Genomic DNA, 14,112 nt, shown 5'->3' with positions numbered 1-14,112 from the left:
TTAGCATAGCCTGCACCTCGTGTATAAAAATCCATGCCTTGAACTAAAAATCCACCAAGCTGTAAAGGATTGTTAATTATTACATCCCTTAGCATTCTGTCAATGCCAAACAAAAAATCAAATGCCTTCTACCAAAAGCTACGTATCGTAAAACAATAGTTTCAAAGGACGTTACTTTTAATGAAATCCTAAAATATCAGCATTATACGAAATTCTTGGAAGTGGAGTAATCAGAAACCTGTATGAAGATGTAGCGTAATTGATACTGAGACAACACAATCATTGACTTCGCAAAGCAATTCGTGTCGTATCACATTTGCCAACTTCGCCATATTTACTTTAACTTAGTCTGATTTAATGGGATCAAGTATTTATTACATTTTGCAAATATTGATCTATTTACACGAAGTTAGTTAGTATTTGCTGTAGATAGTTTCTAAAACGTTTGGTGTGTATTTCAATGCTATTAAAGCATTTCATTATAAATAGGATATGTCTTCAAAGTTTACTATCAGGGCCACAGGTATTTCTTCAAGGATTGGAATAGTTTCAAATTTTCAAAGGATTTTTAGCTTTCCATAAAGAGAGGAAGTTATGGTCTAGATAGGAATCTTATTTTACATAAAACTTATTTTTTCTTTGGTAATAATAAGCAGCTGAAAATACACACACACACAATACAAAATATTCATAAAAGCTTTAATGAAAAGAACCATCAATAAAATTCACAAAATATCTGAAATCCGTTACACAAACAAAAATGTATAAAACCCAAAGTGTGTACATTCCCTGAGTATCTGTACCCCACGTGAAGAATAAAAATATAATATTCTTTTCATTGATATGATAAGTAGAAAACCATTTAGAGCGTATTCAAAAGTATTTTCTGATATCTTGACAAAAGCCTGAACGAGTTATTCTACAATAAAAAGTAAGAAAGAAAAAAATATACTAAACCATATGATAATACGACCTCTCAAAATCTACAATTGAAAAGTATTTTTCTTCGGAATAAGTTTTGCTCTCGTCCAAGTCCTTACAAATTAAGTACGAGGACCGATGCATCACCTAGTGACTCATTTCTTAAGATCAACTTCACGGCTTGTTTAAAAGTCCTATCGTTTATTTATTATATTCTAGTTTATCTACTCACGTTCTTAGCACTCCTCTTCAACTGCCTCCCCCCCTTCCACCAGGTGACCTGAGCCTCAGGCCTGGAGCCGACAGCCTTGCACTCCACCTCGTAGTTCCTGTCTGCAGACAGCTGAGAGCGCTTGTTCAGGATCTGGATGCTCAGTGGTCTTACTGCAACAAACTAGACTCTTGGCAAAAAGTTTGACGAGACAAATTACTATTGCGTGATCACTACTTACTACAACTTTTTAAGAAAAAGGTCCTTCACAATATGTACCTGCCTTTTGTCATTACCGTATTTTATTGATGGTGATGATGACATTTCTAGATCCAATTTTATGGACCACGAAATGGCAAATGCATAACAATACCAATCCATGGTGCTTCTATCTGTTGCCAACTACAAACTTTCTCCATTTACTATATTCTGAGGGGTTGTTACATGTATCTGCCTCAATTTTAAAATACTCTATTTTACCACCTATTTATTAGATAAATCGTAATATCCGTTCACATTCCGCAGTGGTCGCTATCCAGTCTCACCATAAGTTCTCGGTAACAACATAAGTTTCCCATTATTCCACGTTTAACTCGCTCAGTTAAATTTCCTGCGCATTATGACAAAACAATATGCAAAGCTAACCGTGCTAACCTTCATTTAGCTTTAAAGGCACATTAACAAAAGGATCCCTTATGGTTTAAATGCTTTTATAGACATTCACAATAGCCCTGCCCATAGCCTTTGTAAATATGATAAGCTCACTAAAGCAGATTTTCCACTTTACATAGTTCGTTGGATTTCTGCCACCAAAAGTATTGCCAGTAAACTCGTTCTATATTACCCTCTATATAGCAGAAATCCTTGACTAACAAACATACCACTAATAATAAAGGTTCTCAAGGTACTGCTGTCTTACAAGACAGTGTTTGACACTTTATATAATCATAAAATTCGTAGTTTCTTATCAGTTGCCATTTAAGAAAGGTATGACCAAAGGCATATAACCATTTACTCCAATTTCAATAGTCTATAATGGCTTGCATTATGTACGTCCTGAAGCTTTTGGTCGTTGTATCCAGTAATTGAAACCAACTACCGGATTTGTTCAATAGGAAGATCCAATTGAGTGCCTGCTTATAATAGACCCAAAAATGGCCACTTACCTTGAATCATACCAAAGATTACGAGAAGGAAATATATAATTTATGCCGCAATACAGTACAGTGGTTTGCTATAGGCTCATGTTCTATTTTTATCGTTCTACTGTTAATATTAAAGATATTTATTATATTGGTATTTTTTATTCCTGACAGCTTGTTTCAATTTCATTTAAGTACTACCAAATTTAAATTAAAAAAAAAACAAACAACTTACAGTTAATATCCAAAATCAGGAGCTTAGACTCAGGTGCCGCTAGGTTGGTGTTGGATGCTTGACAGACGAGCCTCGCGTTCAGGTGTTGTCGCCCAACGTTGGGAAACGTCAGCGTGTTCACCGTCACGCCATCAGGTCTCTGCTCGAAGGAGTCGTCGATCACCGTGTTCTCTAAGTACCAGGTGAGGCGAGGTCGAGGGTCACCTGACGATGAAGACAACATTTAAATTGATAAAGAACAGCAAAAGCATTTTTCGAAATTCAGTCATTGGCTAGAAATAAAGAGCATTTCCAAAATGTATTAAAATATGAGAAATGGTGACAACGAAAGTTGAATTTGTCAAATCTTATCTTTTGGAAAGTTTTTGAAGAATTTAATTTCAGACGATTTTCAATTTGATATCAGTTTGAAGGATCTGCTTTCGCGCTTGAACAGTTATGTTTTACTTTAGGAGATAATTTTGCTTGTCAATTTCGTGTCACGCAATTTGAGCCAGACTAAATAATACTAGAATTACTTATATGGCTTACGATTCTGTCTTATTAATTACGGTGCCGCACCGACAAATACACGTGCTCTACGTTAGTACCACGACTCTCAACCAACGACATTAAGTATCCCCCTGTATTTCGAGACTCTTGAATTGTTTCTCTGTCATAAATCTTGACTCCTGTCTCGAAATTTTTAAGTCGATTGTCATAATAAATAAAAATTACTCATCACTGAATATTAAGGATCAAAATATTTCGTCTTTAATCAGAAAGCTCCTTAAGGGATTCAAAGTAAGGTTCTTGAAACAAAAAAGATAAAATGTTTTAGCTTGGCGAACGTCAGATTTTTACTTTGACACTCTTATCTTTGTCAGACCTCGGGAGACATCGTCACTTAGAAAATTTAAAATTTATTAAGGAATTTCGTTTACGCGAATTCAAACGGATTAAAAATAAAGGATCCTTTTACTTTTTGATTTACGTGGAAATCAGCAGTCAAAAATGTAAACGTATTCCGAAAATTATTTGCAAATTCAGAGGTTTAGCAACACAGCTGTATTGCAAATTCGAGTGAACGAATCCGAGCCAGTGCTTTGGACAATAGATAACAAAATTACTGAAATAAATTATCACTGAAGTCAATAACTTTTAGTACAATATGGATGCACAATACAGCCATCAAAAGTATTGTTTGGCAAATACACAAAAATACAATAGTAGAACGGATAAAAAATCGTCCCCAGTGGAAAGATTAGTTGACCTACTTCCGAAGATTGAGGAAAAATCTGACGACTAAATAATTATCGTATCAAAATAAATAACTTTGATGTTTGTAGAGTTGAACTGATAATTAATTTATGATTTCCCGAGGTCATCTTTTACTGTCTGTAGTAAAAAAGCGTTTAGGAAAGATACGTTAAAGATAATTTAATCACTTCTTGGATAGTTCTGTGTACCGACCGACGACGGTATTATGACATCATTTGATCCTATGGGCGTAATAACAGTCGTAATCTGTGTGTTAGTGGTATCGTAACAGTTGTGATATGAGTGGTATTGTCCGGGACAAACGTGACCTGTACAAACGTATTGAATATTTCCGCAAAGGGACGAATTAAAACCAACATAAATGTTCAAAAGCCGGTGTTGATATCACGGAATATAAGTTTGGAACAACTAGCATTTGTTTTTAGCATGGCTCATTTCTCACATAAGGAAAAAAATACACTTTTTGGCAATGAATCTCACAGTGCGACTTGTTTGAATTTTACAACCCGTTGGCCCACATTTTATGTCTAGTTGAAATAATATTTTGCTGTTGCCCAGAATTATGCTCGATATAAGAGGCGTTTTATGTTTTGGTTGTGATGAAGTGTGTTTTTTACTAGTTTTAAATAAACTAGGTTAGGCTTCAGACATGATATTGAACATAAAAATCGTTTGAAAAGGAAAAAAAGTACTTATGCTGGCCATGTAAAAATGAGCTTGAAAAGTTATTTCCTCAATTTCTACTTCTTGTGTAATTCAATATACCTGTAGCTAGGTACAATTATCATTACAAAGATAAGCCGCTCAAATCCAGGAATTTGATTAATCAGATTATGAGATTAAGTTTGGAAGGTTATGAATATTTCAGGCTTAGATGCAATTACACCGAAGATTTCAATTCATTTTAGGTTTATGGGAATACCTGTTTTGGAATATTTCTAAGAATTTTAGATACCGTTGACGTAAATATTTTATTAATTGATCGATTTACATATCAGGAAAATGAAACCCTACAATGAACAAGATAAGTTAGAAATTGATTTCCTGAAAAGGAAAACATGGTCGGAAAATTTCTCAATAAAACCCAAGATATTTCATTTCGATCGTAACTTGCAGAAGACAAACAAACACATCTAATACGCACCGTGTAGATAAAGGCTTTACCTCTTGTCCAAACGCCTGCGGGCTTCAGGCTTTCCCTCCTTTTGAGACACCTCCATTAATCAGTGGACTAAGAGGGATTGGGTAAATAGCGTGTTGCGGTACGGGTCTCCTGATTAAAACGGATTTTTGGGGGACAAATGATTTAAGAAACAAATCTTACCTCCGAAACATTCGCAGACAAGCTCCAGTGTGTCGCCCTCGTTGTAAGGCTCGAGAAGACGCGTGTGACTCCTGGTCTTCGCGTCCATTATGGTGGGGCGGTTTGGAGGTGCTGGAAATAAAACTTGCGTTAAAACCTCTTTTTACCTTGGCCAATAAACTGAACTAACGAGTGATTGATGCCATTGGGACGTGAGGCTATGCTAGGCTTATATGCATGTCTTCGATATTTGATGACGTCAGTGTTTAAAAGACGGCCGTCCACCCACATCTCGTATCAAAGACTTGCTTTACCTCGTGTACCGTATGTTTCATGAATGAAAGACATACACAATTATGTGAATGCAGACAATTTAAATGACGATACACCACGTAATTACTTGAAGAGCAATAACTCAGTTTAAAAAGTTCCCGCGCCTGATAATTGAATGATATTATAGTTAATGCCAGAAAATTTGTGTAAATGAGCTGCCTATCTCATTATTTAACAAAATATACGTGCGAAGGAAAATTAATTATATTAACTCTCGTGTTCGCACCTCCAAAATTGAATTAATTTTCCAAAGGATATTTTTCAACTTGGTTTTTAACCAAAAATTTAATAACTTTATAAAAACTCGGATGTATTTTCAATAAAAGCTCATAAATTTTGAAAAGATGGGATGTTTTTAATAAAACAAGAATGTAAGACCTCCTTCAAACTTCAAAATAAAACTATGATAAAAACGCATATTTGTTAGATTAAAAACTAAAGATTACCAATAAGTTCCTTTAATTTTAAAAATCACAATATCGATAAACAGGTTTCTTAAATAAGATCCTAAGTGCCACTGGAAACGACCAAAAACCGTTCAATATGTAAATCCATGGGACACCAATGTCCAAATGTGGACGTCCATAGAGGCATGATGATAAAAGGTCTCCCTAGTAAATCTTATTATTTGATTTACTAACTTCAATTAAATGATCCCTTTAAAGACCCATAACGGGCTTGAGGAGTTTGGGGTTAAAACCATAGTTCCCCTCCATTACTTAGCTGCCAAAGTGTATATCGAAGTTCAAACTACGCAAATCATTTTAGTGGAAGTTTTATCTGATTCAATTTAGCCTGCGTGTGAAAACGTAATGACAAAAACTTTAGCTCTTAGTTAATGTGGAGTTATCAGATCCAAGGCTAATAGAGGACAGATGGAAATGCTTGAGGCTAAACTTGCAGACGAAACCAGACGTATTCATAACCAAATCTCAGAGATCGATAACACGATATTGATACAGTTTAAAATATAGAAGTCCCGGGAGCTAGATGTTGCTGGCTTGTTTTATCTGGCTAAGATCACACAAATTCCACTTCGGAATATGCTAAATTCAGTGGCAATATTAAGAAGAATACGATTTTCTGAACCTTTTTTCTGTTTCGTGGTACTAATTTTAATCTTTATACAGATATTCTGTTGTCTACTCAGTACTGGAGAAGATATAAGTAGACTCTTCAGATATAAATAGTTAAAAAAACAGTATGTATAGCAACGGGTCGAGTCTGGATGAGGCTAGCACAGGACCGTAGAAATTGGCACGAGAAAGGTGAGGCCTATGCCCAGCAGTGGGAGGATAAAGGCTGTGGATGATGATGATGATAGCAAGAAGTCGACGGGCAGACAATATACAAAAGATATAAGGAATAGAATGTACAATGTTCAGTTTCTTGTTGATTCATTAAAACAATTAAACGAAAAAATTGGATCATCATTTTAACCATACCATTAATGAAGCAGTGTGACTCTCAAAGGTAAAAGTCAGAATTTTCGAAATATATACGTTATACGTGGGCACGGTTCACGTGTGAAATCGGATTGAAGTCTCGTTAAAGTTCATGACCTCGCCCTGACAGACGCTCGGCTAATGATTAAAGAACCCAGATGGATTCGAAGCTAATTGGCCTGATTTTATTATTTTCAGCTCTTTCACATTGACTTCGCTAGAAATAATGAAGGCCAATTTTGGGGCAAGTGATGAATAATTTGAGTATTCAATTTACTAATTAAACCCTTTGATTAGTTTAGGTTACACTAATTTGGGAGTTACGTATTTTACGTGGAGCTGATAGATGAAAAGGAATGTGTGTTGTACAGGAATCGTTATAAATAGTGCCTTATCCTGGTCTAGCATATTACTAAAATAAATAAATACACAAAAATATATTACAAATATTATACATGCAAACAAATACATCTCTCTTCAAGAAATACTGCCTTGAAAAGCTACATTGTAGCGGTCAAAATTAAATGAAGGTTCTTGTAGGCTGGTAACGTTGCTAGAGACGCAGTTAGTCCGATTATAGGGCATGTAGACCTAACAGCATCAACTACGAACGGCTCGATTAAAGTCCGTACGGAGACCATTAATCAAGAACCTTAAGTGACTCCGGCTGTTACACTTTAGAACATAAACCAATCCACCGATTTTGAAACAAATAAAAACATTTCACAATACGCGAACTAGGCCATGATCTCTGAACAGTTTGAATTTCACATCGCTTAAGAAACACGGCTCTGTTCATTCTTTTAGAACCAAGCTAACCTGAACTAATTCATCAGATCATCAGATCGATACTTCGGTTATGTTACCTTTGTATTTATGAGTATTTTATAATTAATTAATAAGCGAATATGATGTACTTCAAATTTTGCATTAATGATTCAAGTTCTCAACAATGCCGTACCTGTGGAACCTGTAACTCCGTGTACGCGTTTAAAAAGGATCGGATCTCTTTCCATGAAGTGAACCCGGGAATAAGCAGAATTATATATGATTAACCATAAGTATAGATGATCTCAATACTGTATAATAATATTAGCATTACAAAACGATAGTACTGCAATATGCATTGCTGGTCCAATCAAGAGAAATATATAATATTATGTACGTAATCCATGACATTACGCAGCAGTGATCCGGCAATCCGAGCGTGTTTGACTTCAAAATTAAACCACAGCGTTAAACAATCAAAATAAACAATTTACGCATGATATTCGAAAACATTTCTGTTATGTATTAATGGTCTAGTGTAACGACTTAACCCATTTTTGAAGTTATGTACCTACGACATCAAAGTCGATATAAAAGAAAAAAAATAAATAAATAACACCTTTGTGAATTCAGATTAAATCGATTTAAATAGCTTCAAGTATCTCTCAGTGGCTTAAATCTTAATTAAGCATGTTTTTTCTCTAATTAAAAAAAACAAAACACCTACATAGCTAGCAATTCACAAGCGTTACGTAAATACTCGATTCCATTATAACTTGCGAAGATAAAATCATACAACAAGCAAAGAGAATTAAAAATTCATTTAATTAAACACCCAACAGGTAATTTAAAATGAACGACGAGGCATCTACGTGGCGTGTGCGGGGCGTGAGCGGGGCGTGAGCGTGGCGGGAGCGTGGCGACAGCGTCACGAGTGCGTGTGAAAAGAATCACGTTACGAGATGTTAACGAGTCGTTTAACATTTTAATTTAAGCGTCTCATGTGCGAATTTCCATTAATTGGGGATCCGTTAGACTGAATTATAATTACGCAGTGCGGCACACTGTGTCAAGTTTATGTTGAAAATAACGTTTCAAGCTTAAATAAACAAAATTGGGTCATTAGGATTTTTGTGTCGTTGAATAAACACGCAGATTTTATTTTAACGAATTCAACTGAATTTTTGAAATTTAATTTGATATAACGAACCTTTTATCACTTTAATAGTGCAAATCGTTTTAAAAATATGAAGCTATTCGGGGTCAAATATTTGTCAGAAATATCGAAGTTACATTTTTAGTGAACGCTAATGCAGGACCTTATGTAGAACAAAAAGATAGAGAATAAAATGAGATAGTAACTGGTGTTCTAATAGATAAATGCCATTCAGAAACGATAGCCATAAGTCCCAGCAACACACATATCTGTTTAATGCAAACAGTTTCAGCGCAGTCTCTGTCTGTTGGATCGGATCGCCTTTGATACTGATATCTTACAAAGTCACTTTCTATACTATAGTATTCCTACGAAAGGTTACTTTAAAGACCTGTCATGTTCTAACACTTGTTAGGTCTAGAATGTAACAGGTCTTGTACCCATATCATACTATAGACAAGACTCTTGATAAAAAAAAGATTATTTTCGTTTCTTCATTTTGTAACTCAAATAAAATTCCAAGTATTAATTAATGCATATTCAAAATTTTACGTTTATTGTTTAGCATGAAATTGGCTTAAAATAGGAGTTCAGATTAAATTTCGATTTCCTGAATTCGAAGCTGCCGTACCGCAGCAAACACAAAAATTTCTGAATTCTCAAACTTGTTTTGTTCAAGCAAAAATTTCCATCTCGTGTTTGCGCTTCGTATCTTTTCTATATTGTTTCAACAGCTTTTCCTCGTATTTCTAGAAGTATCGTATCTATTTTATCAAGAATTCATAGATGGCGCTGCATACGGGAATGGAAAATGTTTTAAATATTCGAACGATAATGATATCGGTCACGGACGTTTTGCGTTTGGGATACGAAAGTCGTTTCCATGAAATTAGACTGTTATTGTCTATCATACAAAATATTAAATTTAGCTTTTTGACGACTTTGTATGTTTTCTTAAAGCATGATGACGGCTAAGATACAATTGTTTCGCTTTGAATTTCCAATAACCTGGGATTTAAATTCGCACATTATCGGTTTCTGTAAATTATACCTTTGGTCTGTGCCAAGCTACTGTAATCCCTCGATTTTGCCTGAGACACGTACGTTCTTTGTTCTCGACGTCGGCGTCAACTCTTTGTCTCGAAATAATTACATCGCTCATTGTATCAAGACTATCTATTAAACGTTAACGAATTTTCGGTAATAATTTACGCTATTTGTTTGATTATCAGAGTAAAGCTTGCGATACGTGTTGGTGAGGGAAAATTATGTGGGATGAGCTGAGAGGTAGATTAATTGATAGTAAACATCTGTGAAAATTCTTGAACTAGTATTGCTTGGAAAAATACTGGATTTCATTAATGTGAGACATTAACAGATTTATTTAGTTAATATAACAATGGACTCTTAATTCAGTTACCACTGAGTTGTTTCCAAATATTTTCTCTGTACGGCCATCTCTGGCTTAACTTTAATTCAGTCGTTCTCTAATAATCTCCATCCACTTGCCTCACACATTGAGATGGAATAAATCGGGATCCCTTAAACCCCAAAGAACAGAACAACAGCTGTAATCGCCCGCATAAATGAATAACGGGCCGTATCCGGGACGTATCCGAGCCGTATCCCGACGCACTTAGATTTTGGACCCAAACAATCCTTGGAAAGGAAAGGGTACGTAATGATGTAAGGTGATGGACAACGAATGGGTTTGGAAATGTTCACGCTCGTGTTGTGAGGGCGTAACAGGACTTGGAAAGACCTTGATCAGTAATGTGAATTGTGAGAGTCTAGTGGATGTGGCCCTGTTTGACTCGTACTTTTTGAATTTAAAACATTTAAAAAAAACGGGTGAAGCGCGAACGCGCTTTCTATTCTTTGAAAATTAACTCTTCATGTTGTGTATGAATAGCAATGAATAAATTAACAGTTTTATTTTAATGCGAATTTTCATTTATTTGACACAGCCAAATAACTTATTAATTAGTCTTATTGAGTATTTCAATTACGCAATAAAATCCCGGTCAAGGCGAAGGCCCGTCAATAGCCAATAAGGAAACATGACATAAAAATCAAGTATATTGAAGTGAGTCCAAACTGACGCCAAACAATCACCTTAACTAAACAAATGCGTGTCCCGAATGTTTGCCCTTCAACTGTAGGGCCCAAGACGCAGGAATAAGAAAATTTGTTCACGTATGAGTCCAAAAAACGTCCGCAGAAGTTAAATTTAATCGCACAACTAGTTACGAAGAGAGGGCACGTAGCACGCGCGTGCAGCGGACGAATGGGAAATTGTCCTTTTGCGAAATAACCTATTCATAGTGTGGACCTAATGTGCCGTGAAAACTGCTATTATGTACAGATGTATTTGAATTACGTTTATGCGTTCTAATATTTTGGGCTGAACCCGAAACGGCAGGCAATTTTCCTGAGGATGGTGAAGGTTAAAGGTATTTGAGAAAAATGGGATCAATTGGTCGCAATAAGCCGTCAATACGTTTACAGCGGATTAATAATTTGCCAGTATTATCGACTCGCTGAACCTTTTTAAGTCTACCGGTTCTTTAAAAAATACATTTTGAACAAAATGTCTTAAGTGCTATAAAATTGTGAAAGAAAATTCAACGCTACGCTTGAAATAGTTTTGAAATATGACATTATTTAGTTGAACTTCGCGTCGCACTTTATTTCCTGTTCTTTATAGCGTGATGTTGTCGCGTGCAACAAATGCCGACTTCACTTATAACCAGTAAACCCAGTCTTTGTGACCACAGGGCGCACATTTTGCTCCCGACAACCTGTCATTTATAATCGGGGTTTAAAATTTAGATTTTTTTCATAAAGCTACAAAAATGTTCTTGGGTTATGAGTCTTTTGAAGTGGGGTAATCGATAAACAAGAATGTTTGAAGTATGAGTTCTGGTCCGAATGTTCTCGACCTTTGACGAAAGCCTTGCTTCAAACGACATGATATTGGGAAAGTTGGGAACGGAATTATATTTACAAAGTAACTTACTTACCTACATTGGTATGAATAAAACATACCTATTTAATGTCATACGTAAAAGATGTTGAACATACTTTAGCATGATGTTGAAAACAACTTTGGCTTTTATGCTGAAAAAGGTTTTACTTAAAACAATATCTTTCAGTTCAACAGTTTCAACAGTTTCTTTTACCAATATCAATATACATCCAAATGTAAATATAATATCAAGTATTGAGAATTCCTGTGAAGGATAAAAAATCGGTCACCAAATATTAAATTATGGCATTGAAAGGATCCAATGAATACGCTTTCAAAATATCCAAAGGAAAATTTATTTCCGCACAAAACTAATGTCACTTTTGAAATATTTCATTAGTGTAAAATATGAAATTAGAATAATATTTCTTCTTTTGTTGAGTTTCCGCGAATCGGCATAATATGAGAAAAAATGTTTCAGATTTCCATTTCAAACTATCAAACTCTATAGCTGAATTTGTAGAATTTTCTTTTTTGTTTTAACTGGATGTTCCATTTTATTATAAAAATAAAACTAGATCTTTCATGGTCATATTTCTTCGCTAAATTTGAACGTCTATTTCTAAGGTGGTGACGGTCGTCTTGAAAAATTATCTTTTATTTGCTGTAGTAACATGGTCATCATAATTTTCCTTCTATATTTTAGTTTATTCCGTAATAAAATTATTTGAAATAGTGCGGGCTAGTTTCGAATGTCACGTACTGGCTGTTATCTAATATTCTACTAGTTTCTCCATAAAATAAATAAACGTGTCCGATATTTTCCTAATATTTTGTGTGGTTATCATTTGAACATTGCCAAAAATATCTCTTGTATTATTTGAGTATTCAAACTCCAATAATACACGTCTGATTCAACCGAAGTTTTGAAACAGCCATAAAGAAATAAACCAACCATTCCTTATGAATATTTACAATTGTTCACGAAATACTACTTCAAAAGTTTCTCCATTCTCAAGAGTCCAAAGCAGAAACTGAAGATAAATTAAAAATTCAAAAAAGAAAGAAAACTGGTGAGAAAAAAAATCTTTTTTTCTATTAATATTCTATTATTATTCGGGCGAATGTCGAATGGACCCCGAACGGTTCCCGGAACTAATTTCGTTTCGGAATTATTGAAAATGTCTGTAATGGTATTTCGGTGGACGTTTATAGAAATTGAAAAGTTCTTTGATCATACACGTTTTAATGAAACACAAAGGGACTACGTGTCTCTTTTGTAAGAAAAAATATATTTTAATAAATATTATTGCTGATTCAGTTATAGCGCCTTGAAATAAGTGTCCGATTTTAATGTCTCAAGTATTTTATGAATAACCTAATAAGGATGCGAAGACAAACTCCAGGCATTTATTTATACCTTATACTGATGAAAACTAAATATTATTGTACAAGTGCTTTGCCATCATAAAATATCGAATAGCGTTTTAATTTTAGCCATAAAAATACATATTGAATTTAACACTCATAAAATTTTATATTCAGCGAATTTTATTGTTTATTCATTTAAAGCTTTTCAAATGAATAGTTTTATTCAATGGGAAAATATTGCATTAAAAATTGTAGTACCATTTAAGAACCTCCTTATTTTTAAGAATGCTAAGCAATGTCAGTACCAAATCAATATCCAATCGTAACCAAAAAAAAACTATAAACAAATCACCTACAATAACAGCTGAATAATTCAAAGCTAGTACAAGATAACCCCAGCTGTCCCAACTGTATCCACTGAAGAAGACTTTAATAACTTCGAAAGTGATTAGTGACCCACTTTAGTTATGTAAACTACAGAAGCGTGATACAAAAAGTTTCTAAACTATCGGTGCCGGTTCGATGTTTCCGATGGTAACTGTCGCTCCACAACTAAAATGTTTTGCTTCTATTGAAAACGTTAATTGGACACTAATTGGAATGTCAAGTTGTCTGTTTGGTTGTGATGGTAAAATATTGATCTGATTTGAAAAATGACACTTGTTTAAAGTCTATGTGTATAAGCCTAGGAAAAGTATTCACTGTTTTCGCTGTCATGAAAAGGAGATGGCTACACTTTACGTAGCGGTATCTCGCTTCCACACTAGCTTTAATCCTCTTTTAGGAATTACCAATAGGAGTAGTCACAGGAAGTGTCGTCATCATAGCATACTTTGAAAATTAAACGAATTTCCTGTACTGCAGATACAGATTTTATATCATTCCATGTTCTTATAAGTATAATACATTAGTATATATAGACGAAGGAATTTCTTATTATTTTATTGGACAGAAAATAGAGCGATAAAAAATATTGATTTAATATCAACAAGAGCAATT

At 34.6% G+C, this 14,112-nt stretch overlaps 1 protein-coding gene across 2 annotated transcripts in view; it reads right to left on the bottom strand.

The window, feature by feature from the left end:
- The window catches only part of LOC113492454 (neural cell adhesion molecule 2-like), a 105,884-nt gene that overhangs the window by 22,322 nt on the left and 69,450 nt on the right, over window positions 1-14,112 (bottom strand). For both annotated transcript variants that reach the window (XM_026869900.1, XM_026869902.1), the window contains exons 4-6: window positions 5,094-5,204; window positions 2,510-2,713; window positions 1,154-1,305 (exon numbers count right to left, since the gene is read on the bottom strand). In XM_026869900.1, the coding sequence (XP_026725701.1) occupies window positions 1,154-1,305; window positions 2,510-2,713; window positions 5,094-5,204 (467 nt within the window). The remainder of the gene's footprint in view (window positions 1-1,153; window positions 1,306-2,509; window positions 2,714-5,093; window positions 5,205-14,112) is intronic.

This window comes from Trichoplusia ni, chromosome 4 (genome assembly GCF_003590095.1).
Source record: "Trichoplusia ni isolate ovarian cell line Hi5 chromosome 4, tn1, whole genome shotgun sequence".
Lineage (NCBI taxonomy): Eukaryota > Metazoa > Arthropoda > Insecta > Lepidoptera > Noctuidae > Trichoplusia > Trichoplusia ni.
Note: the sequence above shows the minus strand (reverse complement) of the source record. Positions and strands in the feature narration are given on the sequence as shown.